At 47.0% G+C, this 21619-nt stretch overlaps 1 protein-coding gene across 4 annotated transcripts in view; it reads right to left on the bottom strand.

Moving 5' to 3' along the window:
- Positions 1–1221: 1221 nt before the first annotated feature.
- The window catches only part of CRACR2B (calcium release activated channel regulator 2B), a 46136-nt gene continuing 25738 nt past the window's right edge, over positions 1222–21619 (bottom strand). For all 4 annotated transcript variants that reach the window (XM_041421164.1, XM_041421163.1, XM_041421162.1 and 1 more), the window contains 14 exons: positions 21280–21426; positions 20885–20975; positions 20663–20755; positions 17546–17733; positions 16798–16869; positions 16314–16368; positions 12336–12415; positions 9708–10002; positions 9397–9538; positions 9087–9168; positions 6625–6739; positions 5052–5159; positions 4308–4384; positions 1222–3318 (listed from right to left, as the gene is read on the bottom strand). In XM_041421164.1, the coding sequence (XP_041277098.1) occupies positions 3234–3318; positions 4308–4384; positions 5052–5159; positions 6625–6739; positions 9087–9168; positions 9397–9538; positions 9708–10002; positions 12336–12415; positions 16314–16368; positions 16798–16869; positions 17546–17733; positions 20663–20755; positions 20885–20975; positions 21280–21426 (1630 nt within the window). In that variant the 3' untranslated portion in view covers positions 1222–3233. The remainder of the gene's footprint in view (positions 3319–4307; positions 4385–5051; positions 5160–6624; positions 6740–9086; positions 9169–9396; positions 9539–9707; positions 10003–12335; positions 12416–16313; positions 16369–16797; positions 16870–17545; positions 17734–20662; positions 20756–20884; positions 20976–21279; positions 21427–21619) is intronic.

Raw genomic sequence — 21619 nt, 5'->3', positions numbered from 1 at the left:
GGCCTGCAGGGATTTGTGGGGCCATGGTTACTTATCAGAGCAGATGGCTTTTTTGCTTTTGCCCCTACACCTGATTGTGTACACAGGTGCACTGTTGCATGTGCCAGGATAAGGCTTCCCAGGCTGTAAGAAGAGTACTTTCTTGTGATATGATTCCAAAATACCTTACAGATTATGTGCAAGTAACTTGTTCACCAAGAGGCTGGAGCCAATGTGGTGAATGTATAAGCCCCCAGGCAGTCTGATTTTGCATCCTCCCTCATCTCATGGCCCCTCAGGATCTCTCATTATTTGCATTTATGCTACAGTTTCCAGCAGTCACTTACAAAGGGTGGCTGCTCCCATTTAGAGGCAGGAGAGATTCTAACAAAAAAGGGGAATGTAGTAAAATGAAGAACTTTTTGGAAATTCTGGTCTCATTTTGGTCTGTTATCAGACAGGTTTAAAAACTAGCAACATACCCCTGGGTCTTCCAACAGGACATTTAATGACTGTGCTGAGAGACAACAAAAGACCTTCCAGTAATAAACCCCAACCCTGCTGCTTACCATTGTCCAAGCTCAGCCTACTCAAATTCTGTGCCACTTTGTCATCCTTGAAACAAAAATCCACCCTTTCCTGCTTACAAAAAATATATGTTACAAGGAACTACTTGTGCTATCAGTTTATAGCAAGGGAAATGAGTAATAATTTGTTTGGTCAAAACTGTAGAGTGATTAGTTCTGTAATGCATGAACATCCAGCTGGAGTCATGCCAGGGCACAAGGATTAAAAGCAACAACATCCCTAACTCTAGTGAAAAGAATGCATGGGATATTAATAAAATAAAGGTTTAGTTATATGGATACAGGTAACAAGGTGAGAACCTGCCCCTCTCTGAAAGCACTATACCCCCAGACATTGGGGAAGTGTCTCCCCTTTTTTTCCTCCATGTTCTGCCTTCCTTAATAAGCTAGGCAGACTCTGGCTGCTTAAAGGAGGTAAAAAAAGACTGGAGATGAATTTCTTCTGAGCTGCCCCTAAGACATGGGTTCCTGGTTAACTCTCTCCCTGCTTGTAAGACCCCCTGTGTACCACCATGGGGGAGAGGCCACTTCCTGAGCAGTGAGAAGGGAAGGTCACACTAGGATCAGTGATTGAAGATGGGAGGCTGATCTCTTGCAGCACCTGTAAAAAAATCTCTCAACACAACCACTTGTAAGACAGCATTTCTTTATTGCCTGTACTGTTTGCACACTAAGAAGACATACTTAAGGTTGTACATTGAAAGAACCTGCTGGTTCTTGCCATTGCAGTACGACAGCACTGATAAAGGTAACACACAGAACTGGCCCCTATTTGTGTGTCAGCCGTGTTTCACGCCTTTGTCTCGGGTGTGCTGTGTACAGAGCGTGGGAGGTGCATGTTCAGAACACCTTAGCATGGATTTCCCTTCCCAAAAATCACTCCTTGCAAACACAAGCAGTCCCTCTGGCAGCACTGTAGGTGTTACTCCAGGCTCCACACCAGCTACCCTGGTTCCTTCAGGGCCTCTTGTAGCTTTCTGATTCCCAGTCTCTGGAGAGTGTTATCGCAGTTAAACAGTGTGAGCCACAGCCAGCCAACAGTAAGGACTGAGCAGGATCTCATTACTTTTAGCTCTTCCTTTTACTCAGAAATCCTGCTCTTCCAGAGAAAAACTTCCTCTTTCCTATCAGAGGTAAAGGGCACCAGGAAGTGCCATGGAAATTCTTTGTACTACTGATGTCTGTAGGTGACTCAGAGCACTTTTCCTGCCTGGGATATTCCCAGTAAAATTTGTGCAATAAATAGACATTGAGAGTAAACGCCTCATCCCAAGAGAGGAAGGACCATTGACAAGTACAGGCCTTCCCTATACTGCAAGGTTTGGAGGCTGCATCACAGCTGCAGTATCACATCTTGTGCCTAAAATGTCAGTCACATACAGAAACAGCCTTGAAGATAAAAGGGGAAAGGGCAGTAACAAAAATCTCACTCAATCCCAAGGCTTTGAGAGCTGCTGAGCTGCAAACCAGAAAGCATCACACCCCAGAAGCTCCATGCCCAGGCACCATGGCAGCTTTGCCAACAGCAGCACTTCTGGGGACAGTTTCTACTTCTGCCCTGCTTCTCTTTGCTCTGCCCCTTACTGACAAAAAGGCCCCTTCCCAGTGGGAACAGATTCAGTCTGGCTCTTTCTCAGGCCCTTCACCAGTCAAGTGAGGCTGTTGCTCAAGGTCCCTGCAAGAGAAAAAAGTACCTTTCACACTGGCAGCTGCCTTGTGCTTCCATCCAGTGCATTTGAAAGCACTCTGGTGGGATCTTTCAGGACTGCAGGTAAGGCAGTTCCAAGTTGCTAGAGATTCTTCAGGAAAGGAGAATGGGAGGAAACAGGCAGCATTCAGCCTTAAAACAGGCTATACATGGCTCCCCTGGTTTGTACAGACAGCTCCTGCAATGGGCTATGAATCAGCAGCACAGGCAGCGCCTGCGGGTCCCAGAGCAGCGGCTCTGTGTTCTGCAAACATACGACAGGACAGTGAAAAGGTCCATAAGGGTGACAAAGCAGTGAAAGCCATTGGGATGATTCATCCTCTCAAATCACATATGGAATCTGTTAACTACAATATTGACAAGCCCAGCCAAATGCTGCAGTAAATCCAGGGCCCAATCCAGATCTTGCAGGAAGCAGTGGAAGTGTTCTCACCCACCACAGTGGGCTCTCAGCTGAGCACTGCAGCTGCAGAACCAAGAGGAGATGCCTCCCTCTGAGACAGATGGATCACTACTTAGAGCCAGCCCAAATTTAAAATAATATCCTTCTCTCTTACATGGAAATTCTGTTTAATGCAGACCCACTGTGTCCTCTGCTCTCTGCTGCTGGGCCACTTCTTTGCCAGAAAGAACAGGAACAAGACTTCATCCCTTTACAGGGAACCAACCTCTCCAGACAGAAGGCCCAGTCTGTGCTGCTAGCTAAGACCAGCCAAATTCCCTCAAAGAAGCAGAGGCTTCTAGAGACCAGGGCTGCATGCAGACTTGGGAAATAGAACAGTGCAGATAATATGCACATTTTGGCCTGATTTATGCCTCAAAATTCACAGACTGGGAAAAGCTGCACCTTCCCCAAGCCTCTAGAGAGCTGATATCATCAAATTCAGCTTGCTTGAAAGGAACCCCCAGCTTCATGCTACAGCATTGGCACGTGTCTCTTGCTGACACACTGGTGTGCTTTATGTGCAGCACCCTTTCCTCCTGCTGATATCCTCCAGCTGCAGGGCATTCTCCCTCTGCCTGTCTTCTTGTGCTGTCAGCAACCTGGAAAGAGCAGCACAGATCAAGAACACAACATGGTTACTGAGCTCTTCCTGCCAAGGCATTTGCCTCTGCCCTTTAGGGCAGCCATTTAGGATTTACATTTAGGATTGCAAGAAGTGACAGCCCCAAAGACTGGACTTCTCTGGAAGCTGGGCTAGATAAGTCTCACACAGAGAATGAGCAAGAATTTCCAGGGAACAAGGAAAGAAACTGGACACATACAAGAGGGGGTACCATGACTTAGTAATCTGAGCACCAGTATGAGTGGCCTGTGCCTTATTCCCAAGATCCCCTATTGATGTTAGAATCCTGGGTTGTTTGCTCCACCTGTCTGGGCCATCTTGGCAGTACCATGGTAAAAAAGCATGCTGAAGGCACATGCTATGGGGAGATGTGATTCACCTAGATGATAAATTAATCTGCCCAGTTAATGAACAGCTAAGTCCTGCTGTGGCTTTAACACAGATGATGCAGGAGGTGGTGAAGAGATAAAAGAAAACAAAATGATAGTTTTCTTGTGAGATTTGAAATACTTTTTTCCCAAAAACTACCTTTTTAAACTAAAAATTTTAGAGCAAATTTCTTTCAGCTAAACAGCATCTTACCTCATTTAAAAATGATTGCCACTGAAACAGCTCAGCTTAATAAGATAGGGGAGAAAGAACCCTTAGAGCTGCATGAAGACTTCAAACTGAAAACACCAGCTTAAAATCTGGGACAGTATGCAACGTTTTTGTGATGAAATATTCAAATTAAACTCCTAATCTTGCAATAGACAGTTCTACCAAGTGAAGCTTTGTGTGCAGAGTCCAGTCTACACTTGTTGCTTTCCAGGCACAAAAGACAAGGACCTGGAGTCAGGTCTCTTTTGGGATGTAACAAAAGTTAGTCTCTGACACCCCTCTCTTCTTGCCTATTCCCCAGGAGAGCCCACACCAGTCACCTCCAGCTGGGGAAGTGTCCCAGAGTGATGGCTCATGTTCACTGACCTGGCCATGTGCAGCATGGGCTCCATGATGTTGTAGCCAGTCATGGCACTGCACTCGTAGAACACAGCCTTGTACTCCTGCCAGAGAGCACAGCAAGTACCCACAGTGACTGCCAGCTCTCCCCAACACCATTCACTCACAGCCTTGGGAGCTGGCCCACCCTCATCCCCAAGAACCCTGCTAAGAGCCACTGGAGCCAGGAGGATGGCTGCTACCCTGCTGGGGAGCACACCCTGCTCACCAACCCAGGAGGAGGAGATGCATTGAGGGCCAAGCCAGAGTGTCCAAAAGGCAGCACTGGGGAAGTTGTTTGGGAAGAGAAAACATCTGTCCAGAGTACTTTGATTCCCTTACCTTTTTGTTGCGAGTCCAGAAGGCAGGAAACTCTTTGAAACCCTGTCTCCCCCCACCCAGCAGGCAGGCAGACAAGGGAGTGAGGAAAGAGGCATTAGGGAGCCCTCAAATGGGAAATCAGCCATGCATGTTCCCCTCAGAAAGAGTGAAATGAGGCATCAAGCCCCACAAGAAATACATGAGCCTGCTCAAGGGTTATTGTCTGTCACATACAGGCCACCACCTCATCCTCCCTTGTACCAGAGGGACCTGTTCACATTGGAGAAACGGGGGGTGGGAGGTACCATACTGGAAAAGGCTCCAAGAAGGGCTTTCTGCCAGCCAGTCTGCCCTGCTCACTGCTGGAGGGTGGCTGCAGAGCAAGTCAAACAGCAGAGCAATGAGTCACACCTTTGCCAGCCTTTCCCCCTCCACCTTGGGCACTTTCCGGGTCTCTCTCTGCACAGCATCCAATTTATTTCCAAGCAGAAACACCACAGCTCCATCCTCTATACCTTCCTGCAAAAGAAATAAAGACCCCTAGAGACCCAGCCACTCAGAGCAGATCCTTCCAGCCCAAGCAAACAAGACCTTCAGTGGCAGCAGGATCAGGCCCATTAGATCATTAAACAGCCATTCCTTCAATAGCCCCGGGGATTTGTGAAGGGAAGCTTGAACCAGGGAAACATTCCAAATGTTTGGTATGTTGAGCTGGGACGGTGACAGAGGGGAGACAGGATAAAAGTGCCTCTCAGGAAAATAAGAAGTCTAAAGAAAAGCAGCTTTCCCCATAGGAATTTTGGAATTTGTGATCTGGCAGATCTTCTAAATAAGCTCAGTAATTGTTGTATGTGCAGTACAGTGCCTAATGTGTTGTCCTAAACTCAATGACCCCTTGCTGAAAATCCACTGGCTGAGCAAGTTCACCCCTTGTAAGTTGTCTCTGTAGGAACTGTTATTCCTAGGCAATTCCTGGAGCCCCTTACCTCTGGTCAAACTCTCTATAGTTCAACTGGCTCACTAGAGAATGGTCAGAGTAAGAACAGGGCTCAAAGTTATTTCCACAATCAAGTGCCCTGGGCAGTATACAAAACCTGAACAGCTTCAAAACAAAATAACACACAGATGAGGAGGAGGAAAAAAAGACAGACATTAAAATATACAGATTTCATGTGGCTTGAATTTCTGTGCACTCAATTTAACCTTCCTCCTGAAAGGAACCTGACATTCAGAGGCTGGTTAGTTTTGAAGATATTAACATTTGATCTTTTTGAGTCCAAAGACATAAGTGGTTGTTTGTTTGGTTTTTTCCCCAACAGGCTTGTGGAAATTAACAGTATTAGAATCCTCCAACTGATACTTTACTGATTCCACTGAGATCTGGGTTTTTTGAAACTCAGCACAATCAAAACAAAACCACCCTTGAAAATTTCCCTTCACCTCTTGATCATCTACACACAACTAATTTAAATTATAAAGAGAGGTATTTTTGTGTCCCCAAGAAGATATAAGCCACAGATAAATGCTTTTAGTGAGTGTTTGGAAATAAAAGACGGGAAAACCCAACAGTATTAATACATTGTTACTAAGTTTTAACTTTAAAAAGGAAATTAAAAGAACCACCTCCCTTTCCTGTGCATAGACCAGACACCAGATCTCCCTGCCTGAGCACAGGTAGTATGTGACCACATTCAGGAGATGTAGCCAGTGCACAGGGGCTGCCTACAAACCATGCTACTGTTTTGGAAGGTCCCACCACGTTCTGCCACAGAAACAGCCCTCCTTGATTTAATGGGCTACCACTGGCTTTGTTACCTTTGACACAAAGCCTCTGGTTCCAAACTGACCAGCACAGGCATCTGCTTTGATAATTCAGCTTCACAAGGTCAACAGGACGTTGTGGGGCACTGAAAAATGTCACTTCCAGGCAGACTGTTGGGGGCAAGGGACCAGCAGCAGCACCGGAGCCCAGGTCCCCTCTCACCTGGACGCTGCTCATCCAGTTCCGCACGGCCACGAAGGAGCACTCGGCCGTGATGTCGTACATCACCAGGATCCCGTCTGCCTTCCGGAAGTACTGCTTGGTGATGCTCCGAAACCTGAGCCCAGACAAAACCAAAGGCACCCTCAGAACCACGGCTGTGCCACGGGAAGTAACAGAGTGGGGTTGTCTGTCTGTCTGTCAGTGCAGGCTCTCTGCAAGGCCTGGCAGCACCCACACGTGATGTGCCCCTCAGGGCTGGTGTCTGCACAGATCCCTGCACCTTTGAGACAGGCCAGGCAGCTGTGGGCAGGCAGGAATCTGGCCAAATGCTTGGTGCTGAGAAAGCATGAAAGACCACCTTTGCAGGTCAGGAATAAAGAAGCAGAAGAATCTATTTGGGTGGGACAGGAAAAGGTAACTTTCTATTAAAAGGGAAACTGATGGAGAAAACATGATCTTTCTCTATAGTCCGGAAGAATCTGCAGACTAAGCTGTAGCACAGTACAAACTAGGCATGCGTAATGCCTGCCCCAGGGCTGCCAAAACAGCAATTAAGAACTCAGCATCAGTACAGTCTGTTTCCACTATCAAATCTATAAACCAATGGCATTATACATAAAAACTCAGGAGCTAGACACAATTTCCAGGAAAAACTCCTGCCAGACATCTATTTTTTGTTGTCTCTACCTTTTAAAACCGCAAGCTTGTATTTTGTGAATAAATTCCAACCAAAGCAAACCAAAGAAAAAACCAAACCAAACAACCAAAACAACTAACCCAAACCTTAGAATCTGTAAACACTTTGTGACAGAGCCATGATATAACCACAATGACTGCAAACTGATGGAATTAACAATGTAATTTGGGAATGAATAAATATAACAAAAGTCCCGAGAACTCGCTAGAGAGCTGTGTATTTCAGCCCTGCACAGGACAACAAACTCTCTTCTTACAAGCCAAGAAAACCTACAGCTGTTATCCTCCTGTACTCTTCAGATAGTTGCCTGAAGCCTGTTCTTTCTCACTACAATAAGGACATGATATTCTGGCACCCACCCAACTGAGAAAGCACAGACAGGATCTTTGGCAATCAAGGTGCACCTCTGGAACTGCCAGCCAGGCAAGATGTTCCAGAAGAACCATCAAAGGTAGCATGCATAAGTCTCAGGGAAGTCACCAAGGAGTTCTCCTTGTGTGCTCCAAGGGGTTCTTCCATCTCCTCCTTAGATATTTACAGATGAACACCTCTAGTTAGAAGTAATTAATATTCCTCCAGAAGTAGAAAAGGCTTTTTCTTCTTCCCAGATCTCCTATTTGGTATCAGCAATGAGCCAAGCTCTCTCTTGTGGGTACACATTAAGACCTGCTCATTCTGCACGGGCCTGTAGTAAAGGTCCTTCTGCAGAGACAATATCTTGAATTTGGCCTCTGCTGCAATCTGGCCTCAATAAAATGTCACACTTTATGTCATAGCAGCTCCCCTTACTGCTTGGTTTCAGCATCAAAATAACCACAGGAGTCTCCCCAGAAATAATTATTTCCTCAGCATGAAGCCTAATTTTGGAAGAGAGAGTTGCTTTTCTATAGATACTCCTACTTAGTACATTCCCACCAGCTCTGCAAGGTCTAGCTGCCTGAGACGGCATCACTGGCACAGTTTAGGATTAGAATATTCCCATGACCTTGGCTGCTCCCTGAAGACCTGCCCCCATAACATATTTAGCTCAAAACACCCAGTGCTTATTTTTGTCAGGCCCTTGAGGTTCATGGTCCTCTTGAAATAGCTTCTCATCTTAAGCTTCAAATTATATCCTACATAAAATCTAACTTACATGGAGCTAGTGATGGGCCTTCATCTCTAGTAGCAGATTAGGGTCAAATGTGTCCTCTACCACTCTTGTCCTCACCAACACTGCTGGTAACATCTAGAGATATCCCATGCTTTTAAAACTAGAGGGCTTCAAATGGGGAGCAAGTGTTCACTGTCACAGAATGCTGCACAACCCCTCTACCAAAGATTATCTCTTACACAAGTCTATCAGCAGGAGGGACAGTGAAAGGGACTCACTGACAGAGTCCAGCAGGGTAGTTCACCTTTCCCACAGGTCAGGCTAATTCAGCTGGCTTTGACAGCTGAATCAGATCTGGAAAGGGTCACTGTCCTTTCCACCCTTTGAACCCTATGACATATATCTAAGGACAGATTGCTTGGAGCCACAAGCATGCAGGTCAGACACACGGAAAACTACTTTTCTGTCAATCCTCAGAGCCATCCCCCCAGGCCCTGCTTCATAGTCACAGCTTCTAGCAATCTCTGGAACAGACCTTTGCTGCAGGTTCAGCACTGGAATAGCTGTCATGACCTGTCTGGTCCTTCTGAAGCTGACAGTTTCCCCAGGAAGAGTCACCACCTGCATGCATTCTTTCCCTTTCCTCCACTGAGCCCGGCAGAAATTGCTTACCTCTCTTGCCCAGCTGTATCCCACAGCTGTAAGGCAACCTGGGTGTTATCCACCATTAGACTCTTCACCTGGTAATCGATACCTGGCAGGAAGGTGACAATGATTATGAAAAGCATGGGAAGAGAGCAGCTTGCCATTACAATGGCCAGACAAACTCCATTTAGTTCAGGGAAATTGCAAGATTGATTCAATACTGGGAGAGGGACCATCTTTACCCTCTAGCTGGGCTGTAACACAGGCAAAATAGCCTTTTCCCAGGCTGCCTTTCCCACCTTCCTTATCCAGATGAACCAGGCACCCTATTACTTACCAATGGTTGCATTGAGCTCAGCCAAGAACCTGTCATAGCAGAAGCGGTGGATGAAGGAGCTCTTCCCAACACCAGAATTCCCCACAAACACCACTTTAAAGATGCGATCTGGGGAACAGCTGGCTGGTTCCAGTGCTTGGAGCTACAATGGAAAAAGACATGAGGCTTTGAAGAGCCCAGCTGCAGGCAGTGCTGTGATTTAGGGAGTGGACCCCTGCACTGTAAATCTGTGGAGCTGAGTTTGATGGGAAGAGAGTCAGACACCAACCCTAGCAGGTATTTGAGGAACAGCCCCAGGTAACTGCACTCACCCTGGTTTCAGTGCCAACAGGCTGGGCTCGAGGAGGCAGCGGAGCAGCATCTAGGCCATCTGCATTTTTTCTGCAGTCAGAGTGACCCTTCAAAGTTATCTTAAACCACTCAGGATCTGCTGCCAAGGGCCATCTCTCCTCATCTCCGCTGTTCTCTCCAAAGTTTGTGCTGCCTTCTTCTCCAGTCTTCATCCATACCCCATTGCCTGGGAAGTATTTACAGTTCTTTCTGTTGGGTTCTTCCACTGCCATATCCACTGGGAAGGTGAAGGGAAGGTCCGCAGAGGCCAGTTGTCTGTATTGAAGTCCATAGGCAGCACAGATAGAGTGGGAGAGGGGGAGGACACAGGGAAAGAAGGAGGTTGCAAATTCCCAACCAACCAATGCAATCCAATTAGTGTATATGAAGCTCTCACAGGAACTCTATATATTCACTCCCCACACTCCCTGTGACCAAGGCATCAGTGGCTCCCCTAGGGAAAGAGAGACAGCTCACCAGAGCTGTGCTGTACTCTCATGTGCTGACAAATACTTAACTAATTGTAATAAAAATTGCCACTTTGGATTTTTCAATAATTCTTTGCTTATCACTTCCCTCAGCAGTGAAAAAATGAGGCAAAACATACAAAATGAAAGCTCCTTTAAAAAAAAAAAAAAACAAAACAAAAAACCCCAACCAATAATTACTCCTGTATTTTTGTTGCTAAATACCATACAAAAAGAAGTAACAGAATGTGCCCACACAAGAGCAGGCTGATGCACTGGGGGTAGAGCTGATGTGGTAGCTGGAGGAACAACCTTCAAAAGAACACCTAAAATAACCAAGTTAAACTGCTGGAACCACTGCTGAGGAGCAAGGCAGCATCACTGGTTTTCTATGGTTAAAGTACTAGACAAGAATGAGAAGACCTAGAATTAAGCTGAAGATATTAATCCCCCACAGGTGTCTCTGTTGCTTTCAGTGTCCAGCAGATTGCATTTGGAAGGAAATTAGAGTGACCAGAGTGTACTACAGCCAGTCTCTTCAGAGGCAGGACATCCCACCCCCTCTGCAACTTTTCTGTTAGTGCAGGAATCCAGACAAGTCTTCTTTCTCATTCCAGCAAGTACACTTCATCTGGGCTGCAAAATCCATGTGCTGCCATGCCTACACTTTTTTCTATGAAAGGGAGCTCGCATTCCTGGTTGCCCTCCCTGCATTTGCCCAAATGCCAGCCCAGAGCCAGGCCAGCTGGAGCTCCTCCCTCTTGAAAATGGACACAGTCTCAGGCTCTGGGGAATGGTGCCTATCTCCCAGGGCTGGCAAAATCACACAATGAGTGGGCTCAAGACCCTCTTCAGTGGGAGCAAAGGGACAAACACAAAACTCTGAACAGTGACCTCAGATCTAATGGATTTCTGTTCATGTTTCTCAAGCAATGTGGTGTGACAGCACCAGGACAGAGACAAGGCCAACAACTACTTCTCCCCTTCTCCCATCACCTTAGTTGCCAAACTTCTCCAGCTGTTAAGCCTTTCCAGGAGGTTTCTTCCAGTTGCAGCTAGAAGGAACTTTGCAAGAAATAATTGCAAAGAGGAGGATGGGAGAACTTGGTTATCTGATTCAATGGACAGAATGAGGCAGTCACACAACCATGAAGGAGCTCTGCCTCAGACCTCACCAGGCAACCCCCCACCCCGGGCCCAAGAATCAGCCCTCTCCAGAGTCTACCTGGTTTTCCGTAAACCCATGAGCCAAGGAGCCTTGAGCTAAATCCTTAAATTACAATCCAGAACTACAAGCATTAAGGATGAGTTGAAGCTGGAAGAAACTGAGCTTAGACCTGTCTCTGGCTAGCACCGGGAGAAACTGGGCAGCAGTGGAACTTTCTGCAGAGACCTGGTAAGAAACAGGGGAATGCGCTGCCTTTAAAACTTGTTTGGGACCAGCACTTGCAGGTGAGATCCAGCTCCAAGCCAGGTCATTGTATATTCTGCACGTAGAGTGGGGAAAAAAAAGAAAAGGCCTTGGCCACACAGATGAGTTACCTGCCTTGCCTAAGGGAGGCCTGGTGTGCCAAGTGAGGATCTGCATAGGTGTAGAGGGAGATGAGCAGGATGAACCCACCTGGAGCCAGGCCCCCTCCTTGAGGCCTTCAGCTGCCAGAAGGAACCCAACCCTTGTGCAATTTGTGCCCTCTCCCATGCCCCAGGGATATGGACTCTGGCACAAGGCACCAGTGGACAGGATTTGTGCCTGAGGACAAACTGGCACACCTGGGAGTTGATCCAGTCATTTCAACAGAGCTGCCTGACTCAGAAAGAGGCAGCCTTTGTGACTCCCATCCCATTAACAGTCCCAGACCTTCTGGTGATATTTAGATTTGCTCCCCACATTGCTGCGGGCATAAGCAGCAGCAGGGCCACCTCCCTGTGGAAATTAGTGAACAGTATCCTCAGCTTCATGCTGAGCTAACACCACCTGATGCCACGAGACAGCTAAAGCCACAGAAAAGCTGCACCCCACCACACTCCCAAAACCAGCCAGCATCAAGGTGGGATAACCAGACCCAGGACACAGCTTGACTGACAGGGCACTGCAGTGGGCACGGACTGACACCATGGACACGACACAGACACCCATCTAACCGTTTGACAGGCTTGTCCTCCAGCAGCAAACTGCCTAGCACTGACCCTTTCTTCAACAGGGCATTTTTGTTCTGAGGCACCTGGAAGTTGAAAAGAGAAGGAATGAAGAATGTGATTACAGCCCCAGTTCAACCACTCCCCACCTCTGTAGAGCACTTTGGGGAGGCAAGGCTGGAGCCCTGGCAGCCCCACACGGTGCAGTGATAGTGCCTCACTGGAAGGTTGAAAGAGGTAAGCACAGGGCTTGCTTTTCTCAGTTCAAATAATTTAATTCCTGCAAGAAGCCATCACTGTTGCTGCTTTCTCCTTCAATTGAAAATACATCAAAGTGCTGATGTCCCAAACTGGTTTCTTCCTCTAGCTAGCCAGAGTTTTTATTTCTGTGGCTTGTTCTCCACTTGGTCTCACAGCTGAATCTTTCCCCACCTGCCTCTTTCTTATGCTAATGTTTTGTGGGGCAGACCAATTGCCCCTTCCTTAGAAGACACTAGTACCCTTCCTTGACCTGTACTCACCTAGAGCTGCACATGAACCACAAGAAAGGAAGGAGGCGGCTCAGGAAAGGAAGGGGGCAGCTCTACAAAGGGTGATGTACATGCTCTGCCTTACACCAACATCCCTCCCCATGCTTTCCTCCTACTTATCACAGAATGAACACTTCCTACATCCAGTATTTACCAGCTCCTGAGAGAAGGAGAAAGCAGGACAACCTCTCTCCCAACCTCTTCCCCCCATAGAGGACATTGCCATTCCCAGCAGAGTCACTGCTCTGGCCACACATACAAAATGTGAAGTGAGAGACAGCATGGAAAGATGCCCATCACATGGGCACTAGGGGAAAGGGAGAGGTATTCAGTCTGCAAATCTGAAGATTTCTAACATGTCCTTACTGGTTATTTTTGGGGGAAGGGTTTGCAGTCTGCCAGATCTGCCTCTCACAGCAGTTTTGAACTGACCAAACACCTGCAGGCAGCTCTGGACAGGCCATCCTTCATGCTTCCCACAGCCTGGAGAACTACAAAGATTATTCCTTCAATAATCCTTACTGAAGGCTTATTTTAAAAGGCAAAAAAATTAAGAAGCTGTTCTGTTGGTCAGAACTCCCAGGACACCTTTACTGCAATGCAGTCTAAAAAAGGGAGACACTCCAAACTCCACAGAGGGCCTGATCCAACTAGGAGCTTTGCAGGGAAAGAACAAAACATTTTTTACATATGAAACTGATGTTCAAAATAACCTCCAGCTACAGAAACAATCCAGCACTGAGAGGCTCACAACTGTGGAGCACAAATCTCCCAAGGCAAATGACCCCCAAGTGCATAACAACAGTCCAGTCAACACAGCCAGGCTGTGGTACAGACAACCAGTGGTTCTCCATCAGGTACAGAAGGGGAAGTTTTCAGTGTTTGATCAGCTTCACTCAAGGGTACTCTCTAGCCACACAGAAGGAGGAAATTGTGTTACAGGCCACTGGAGCTGAGTCACAACCTTCAAGTCACTTGTGGAGCAAAAGGACTCCCATACAATCTGCTGTGCCACCACCTTACCTGGAGAGGGAACAGCCTGCAGAGCACAGACTTGGGTAAGAAAGGAGGAACAATGGGGCATGTTTTGCCATTGGTTCTGCCATGCTTTATTGGCCTGCCAGGTTTGTGTAACATTCGGTTTTTCACCAGGATGGTGAAGGGACAGATGCGACATCACAGCTGTGTAACACATGATGACAAGGATTCCACAACAGCACATGTACAAGCATTTTGGATGGGAAAGATTCTGGTTTACCAGTGAAATAAAAATACATGTCAAAAGTAGTCAAAGTACCAAAACACTCTTCATGATGAACAGACATGAAATTTGCTCTGTCAACATAAAGCATACAAGCATAACTCCATAGCCAGATGGGTCATGGGTGTGAAACTGAACCTGCAACCCCTGGGTCTTAAAAATACCCATCAGTGGTTTGCACATTGACAGAAATAGTCACATATCGCTATCTGTGACCCAGCCTCTCTTGCCTGGGACAAGAGAGTGCCCCACAGTGCAGTGGGGCCAGGGTCTGCTCACCCTGGCAAGGCAAGAAACTCTTATAAAGAGCAAGGTATTAAGCTGGGAACTGAGAAGAGCAAAGGAGCAGTGACTGAGTATCAGCCACATACAGCCCAACTCCTCCTACCAACCACTTCAAAATCTTTGCTATGAAAGAACCTCTGTTCACCACTCCTTGATTTCACAGAAATAACTCTTCCCAGCACTAAAAGAGGGTATTAAGGCCTTGAGTTTCTTTCTAGCCTGTAAAGTCACTGATAATCTCTGGCAGAGTGTGTGTTGCACACTAGGGATCCCCATCAGAAGGCTGGACTCTCCTTTTTGCTTCTGCAGGGAAGTATTGCCATTTTCTCCCCCCCTTACTGTGAGACAGGCTGGGGAGCAGACCTTCTGCAGGTGTATGATGATAGCAGCATCTCTGTGAGCCCTTGGAGCCCTGCTTCCCTGTGGACTGAAATGAGAGCAGCCAAAGGAAAAAAACCTTATTCCAGTACAGGCTTCAACTGCCCAGCAAGACACAGCCTTGCCAGATGAGCAATGGTGGCAAGAGTTCACCCTGTTCCTTGTTCCCTATTGCCATGGCTGGGAGAAGGTAGAAAGCAGCCTCTCTGTGCTGTGACTCTGTACTGGGCTCTCTCTTGGGTCCAGCTGCAGCAGCAGGTGTTAGCAGGGGAGCACAAGAGAAGAGAGGAGAAGCAGACAAGCTTTGCACACACAGAGGTACAGACGTGAGCTGTGGTCTCCACAGGCCACTCGCCCACCCATAGGAACCCACAAGCTGATGAAGCAGAACACATGGAAAGAGGAGAAACCATTTTCTTTGCCTGCTTGCACTGGACTCTGCTACAGACTGACTGTGCTTATGGCTTTTCCAAGAGGGAGCAGGAAGCTCTGGTGTACATCTACATAGTCAGCAGCTTTAAAAATGAAGACTGAAGAAAAAAAAATCTTCCAGATTTTAGAAACACACCTATCTATCCAAAATTGTTATTGATATTATTTTATATGTTCTTCACCTGGAGAACTCCAACCTCTGGACTGAACAGGGCATTTTGTTTCTCATACAGGCACAATCCCTGTGTTTCCTTCCAGAGTCCTTTACACAGCAGTCAGAAAAGCTCTATCATAGCCTGTCACTGTCCTCCCTGCAAGTCACCTACTTCCAGATCTTCAGGTGGGGCATAATCCCAGAGCAGGCAAAGACATGGTGGCAAGGATGGATCCAAGAGGGCAGAGCAGCTGTGCAAGCAACATTTGGGAACACAAAAATTTTATAATGAAAAAATAATAAGAAGTAAAAATAGACCACATATCTGTGCTTATCTTGGCACCTGGGAAAGGCCAGAGATTGACAGTTCCAGATGAGAGAGATCCTGCTTTCTCCTAGTTCTCTGACACAAGGCTCACTGCAGCACCCAGCAGAGTTCACAGGAATGGGGAGCTCCCATTCAAGAGGAACTCTGACAACATCTGCTACAAACTCAGAGGGTCAGAAAAACTCCAAAACCCTCCTGTACCACTCCATGCCCAGCCAGCCAGCAGCACATCTTAGAATCCATCTTCTTCCTCACCACCCAGCTCCAGGATGCATCCAGCTTGTCTCCCCTCCTTGCATGTGCCCAGTGCCTGGCACAACACACAGAGCCCACATGTGCAGCAGGCAGCACCCACTGCAGCCCTGCACAGGGCTGTGTGACAGTCCCCAGCCATCGTGCCCTGGGTTAAACCCAGGCAGTTGGCAGCAGCAACCAGCAGAGCTTGCCTCCAGCACGGACACAGAGGCACTGCAAAGTCTGTATTAAGCACAACACCAGGCCCCAAGAGCTCTTGTCATTGTCCCCCGTGGAAGTGACAGGCCCCCAAGTGGTGACAGCAACAGCAGCAGATGAGAGGAGGGTGGTTGGGAATTAAGGTTTTCTTTCTTAGACTAACCAGCTTCTTGGCTTCAAAGGCATCTCGCTCATCTCGAAGTTTCTTGTTCATTTCTCTGCTCCAAAGGAAGACACAGGAAAGACACAATGAAAGGCTTGCCAAAAATTAAGTAAACCCCAACATTTGAAAGTGAGAACTGAAAGAGAGCTTGGGAACAGAGATAAAGATGTTGTTTATAGCCAGACATGTTGAGATTTCCATGTATCCCAGCCGAGGTCATGGGCTCTACATGGTTGCCTTAGCCAGCAGGAAAGGCTAAATTCCTCCAGAAGAGGGATTACCTCGTGAAATAACAAAGCCTGTAATGTGCCAGAGCTGGCCAAATTGCACAACTCTGTCTGGACCTAGAAAAACAAGCAGAGTCTAAACACTGCTTGAATAAACCCTGTAGCTTTCCATAGGAGAAATGAGCACAGTGCTGAAACCTCAGCCCCTTAGAGGCATAAGAGCTCAGCATTTCCCTCCAGCCTTCACCAGTTCTCACCTGAGGAGCTCCAGCTGCCGAAGGAGGCTTTGTTTCTCTTTCTGCATGTTCTTGGAGACTCTAAACACATCCCTGGGCAAAAGGTATTTTAAAATAAGGGGAAATAAATTAATGGGAGAGAAAATACAAACATCCCTCTCTCAGGGGCACTCATGGAATTCTCAAAGACAAGGGTGTGCCTTATTCTTAGGACAATTCAGAGAAAGCAGTGCTGTTCTGGGAGCTGGGATGGTTGTATCAGAACTCTTCTGCTCTCCTCCAACACGAGAGCAGGCAACTCATCCCCTCCACTTCCTCAGCTGCTGGAAATGGGAAGGATGCTCACTGCCATCTGGATCTGAAACCTCTCCATGTTTTATACAGGTACTATTAGATTTAACCCAGAAATGGGAACAGAACTGATTAGAAGAGAATCTTTAAAGAGAACATTATAGAGGGGATGGTGAACTGGAAAATACGTAGAGAATCCTCCTTTAGGCTGAGGAACATCTGTATTTTTGTACTGATTTTCTAGAATATATTAAATTCCCACAAAAGGTAGGTAAGAGTTAGCAGTATCACTCTCTATTCAGGCTCATACGACCATTGGGATGTTTTTACTTTTCCTCAAAAAGTGACAGGCAATCTGATGATTGCTGGTGAGACCAAGACTTCTAACTAGGATAATTATTCTTTAATTGCATGCCCAACCTTTCCTTTTCTGTCCATGTCTTTGCCCTAACACCACGCCTTTCCTGTTTTTTCCCACCTGTCCTTCTGCTCTTGCTCAATCTGAGCCTCTTTCTGGAGCTTCTGTAATTGCCCCTTCACTGCCTCTAGCTCCCATTTGCTTTTCTCCAGCTCTTCCAGCAGGTTTTCATTCAGGTGCCGGAGCCTTTCGTTCTGCACGCGTGTCTCCAGCTGCTCCGAGTTCAGTGACTGTAGCTGATGTTCCAGCTGCAATGGAAGAGGAGGAAGAGGAGGGGTTAAACACAGAGGAAGGGTTTTGTGCTACAATCACAACGGTAAAAACAAGCTGAAAAAGCAGATGTAAACAATGAGGCAGAAGGGGGTAAAAACAACCTAAGTCTGCAGAGCCACCAGTGGCATCGAGAGTGAACTGGAAGGAATTCTCTCTCATCATGTCAGCACTGGGGAACAAAGCAATGCAATTAGGCACAGCTGAGGAAGTGCTTCAGGCAGCAGGAGCAGCCTGATGCTGTCAGGCATTGTAGGACTCAGAGTGCAAATGGGGGTCAAAGGAGGACAGGAAAAATTTGGGTGGAAGCAGAGTTCTGTCTGTTGGGACTTATTAAGCAGAGTTGTTGAAGTGCATCCTCTAGTTTAGGGGCTTCCTGAGCCCATGGCAGCTGAATGGAGGATACACTGAGGTGCTAAGGGCATTCCACACTACACCTGGAAAGTGAAGTGATTGGGTGGCCTGCTAAAGACAGGACCTTGGGCTAGAGATGCAATTTAAATGCCACCGGGGCGCAGCTGCACTCTAGGCAGCACAAGCCCCCAGCACAACTAACAAGCCTGATTTAGGAAGTTCAAAGCCTGCTGCCATGTACTCATTCAGTGACTCAATTCCCTACAAATGGCTGGCATAGTCTGGGAAACAGACAGACAGATGTAGCAGCCAAAGCTGCCCATCTCAGATGACATGGAGGGCATTCCAAGAGGGCTCATAGTGACACTGCAGTATCCAGCCAGCCACACCAGCTAACCAGGGCCCTCTGCTGAAGCTGCTGCTACACAGAAACTCCAGTACCCATCTGAGAACTTACAGCTCAAAATAAAAGCATGCAATCCACGCTTATAACTAGAGAGAAACACCAGGAATCAGGTCTGATCAGGGTAGCAGGTGGCAGAGTCAGCCTCCACATTTACACCTTCAGCTTGCCTTTTCTCTCAGCCTACTTTCTTCCCCTCTCAAAAGAAATATAAAGCAGCACACCATGGCAGAAGATAAAATGCTTTTTTTCTTGCTACCCTCCTCTCTGCCAGCACACATGTACAACTGTCAAGAGCAGGAATGAACAGATCTGATGTTTCCTAGGTTCCTTGAAGCATAAGCCTCACCCCTCTCGTCACTGAGGCTAGAAGAGCAAGCCACACCCAGCTTTGCCTGGAGTCCTCCACTCCTGTGGACATTGGGGAATATTTCAGCAAGACTACATGTGCTGAGCAGTGGAGTTGAGACTGAAAACGAGCAAGCCCTGCTTACAGCCTTCAGGTCTTTCAATAAGCCAAGGAATCAGCTTTGAATGAAGCACACCTGCCCCTCCCTAAAAAGTGTCCATCACACTCAACTCTCCCGTTTGTGTGGTCTGTCCTTGGAAGGGATGCTGTGGAATAGCAGCATCACAGTACTGGTCTTAGGCCACAAGAGGGACCCGATTACCCACACAGCTCAGTACGAGCCTCAGTTAAGAGCACCAGAAGTGACTATTTGAGTAACAGCAAGTGTCCATGCAGCCCAAGTGCTCTGCTCTGACCCTCAGCAAGAGCAGATGCTACCTAAGAAGAGCATTCCTGAGCTACTAACTATGGTTCACTTCCCTCATATTCCCCCCCATCTATGGTCCCTGGACTAGGGATGGTAGAGGCCACACCACTATTCTTCCTTTCAGTGAATATTTACAAGCCTATTTGTTTGTCCAATTCATTTTTGAACTACTGATATTGCCTGCCTCTTGGGGCCAAAAGTCCAGCACTGATCCCTGTATAAAGAAGTGTGTTCTTCTAAATCAAATTCATACTGGTCTCATTGAGTGTCCCTCACCTTTGCTGTTGCAGGAATTTGGGAATAACAGTTTTGTGTGGACTTTATCCATCACTTTTCTCAGTTCATAAATCTCACATGCATCTTCCCTCAGTCTCCTTCTCTCCAAAACGTAAAAGTCTAGACTTTCCTGGTTTCTCTTCCTAAGGCAAATTTTCTTAATAATATTAGCACTCTGTATCTTCATACTTGAGAAGGACACAGTGGAATTAGAGGAGACCAGAACTGCACACACTGAAGCACATCAAAGATGTGGGCAGCAGGAAAACCACACCCTCTGTCTTATTCTCAATATCCTTCCTGATGGCATCTCAGTTGTGCTGGTTTTTCCAGCTGCTGGACAATGAGCTGGTGATTTCAGAGAAGTCCTGTTTCATCCACATCACAGCTGGGTATCCAACTGGGATACCCCTGTCTCCAGCATCTTGCAGGTACCTGCCATGACTTTCTGTGGGGGCCATATCTCAGTTTTTGAGACACCAAGGAAAAAGGCATCATTTGTATGGGATGGTCCATTCCACCATCTGGAATGGACCATCCCATACAAATGTGCATGCCAGGGATGGCAGGCTAAAGGAAAGCTTGTGCTTTGATCTTTTATGGGACTGATTAATCAGTATGTCATCAAGTGCCCAAATGCAAGTATACAATATCTACCTCTCTAAGTGTCACAGAACTGTTCACTCCAGGTCATTTTGGAGTAGTCAGAATACAAAAACTAGAGAAATCTGGCTCTTTGATGTCCACACACATCTTCCTTGCACACCACAAAAAGCTTCAAACTCAACTTTCAAAATTTTACCCCGTCTTCCTTGCCAGCATTGTACAATTGATAAGAAGATCGTGCCAAGAGAACACAAAGCAGGTAAGAAAATGCATGAACAAAACATTCACAGAACAGCATTGCAGCGATGACAAACCAATTATTTGACAAACCAGTTCAACACCTTCAGAGACAGGAGAGGACTTCACTGGCTAGAGCCAAATTATCTATTGCCAAACCCTCAGCAGCTGAACACCATTTTCCATCAGAAAATGCCTGAACAGAAAGAAGCGGAGGGGGATGTGCTTTGTTAGAATGGATTTGGATCCCATTACCTTCTTCTGGCGGTAGAGGATTTTCTCCAGCTCCTGCTCTTTGTTGTGCAGTTCCTTCTGGAGCAGGTTACTCCTGTCATGCCTCAGGGCTTCCTGCAGAAGTAAAGACACACAGCTGTGCACAACACCCAGCACAGAGCTGCTCCTTGGCCATATGAGCCACCACCTCTACTTCAGAACAAAGGCAGGTTGCCTTCAAGCCAAGAGAGAGAGAGAAAGTACCTGGCAGACCAGCCTCTCCCTTTCTGCTTTGATCTGTTGCTCCATTTCTTCATAAAGGTACCTGACTTCTCGATCATGATCTGACTCCTTCCTACAAAACAAAGGTGCACACAGGTCAGGAGAGAAAAAGAGTACAGAAAGGAAAGAGGAGGGTGGACACAGATTCCTACTAACAGCTGTGTGGTACTGAGTGGGATTTTAACCAGACTGAATGTTATGGGTGAGCACTGCTGCAGAGCAAACCCATGGGAACAGACCAAGATAGAGTCATTTTATTACAGCAAGAAATATCTCTTTTACTGGTGCATCCTGTAACCCAGTCTCTCCTTGCATCTGAGGCAGGATCCAAGCATCAGCCAGCTCCTGGCAGCAAATGGCCATGATGTTCTCCTTACCTCTTCAATGCTTGCTCCATGGACTCCTTCTCATGATTCACCTCCTTTATGTGCGACGAAACACGCAACAGAAACTCTTCAAAATTGGATAAAAGCTCTGGACGCTCCTTTCGTAGGCGAGCCCAGAGCTCCCGAATCTCATGTGGGCTGGAGCAAGCATACAGGAGAGAAGGAAAGCAAGAGAGTTATTGTGTCATCTTATGGACTGTTATTCCAGCTCCAACATGCACTCAGGACAGACTGCTATTCTCCTGTGATGATCTCTGTTACACCATTACAGCAGAGAGGGAAATTGAACAGTGACAGAGCATGCATGTGGAGTGGGATCTATTGTGAGGTC

The sequence above is a fragment of the Onychostruthus taczanowskii genome, unplaced genomic scaffold (genome assembly GCF_017590055.1).
Source record: "Onychostruthus taczanowskii isolate IOZ18803 unplaced genomic scaffold, ASM1759005v1 scaffold69, whole genome shotgun sequence".
NCBI lineage: Eukaryota > Metazoa > Chordata > Aves > Passeriformes > Passeridae > Onychostruthus > Onychostruthus taczanowskii.
This window is presented reverse-complemented; position numbering and strand designations above follow the sequence as displayed.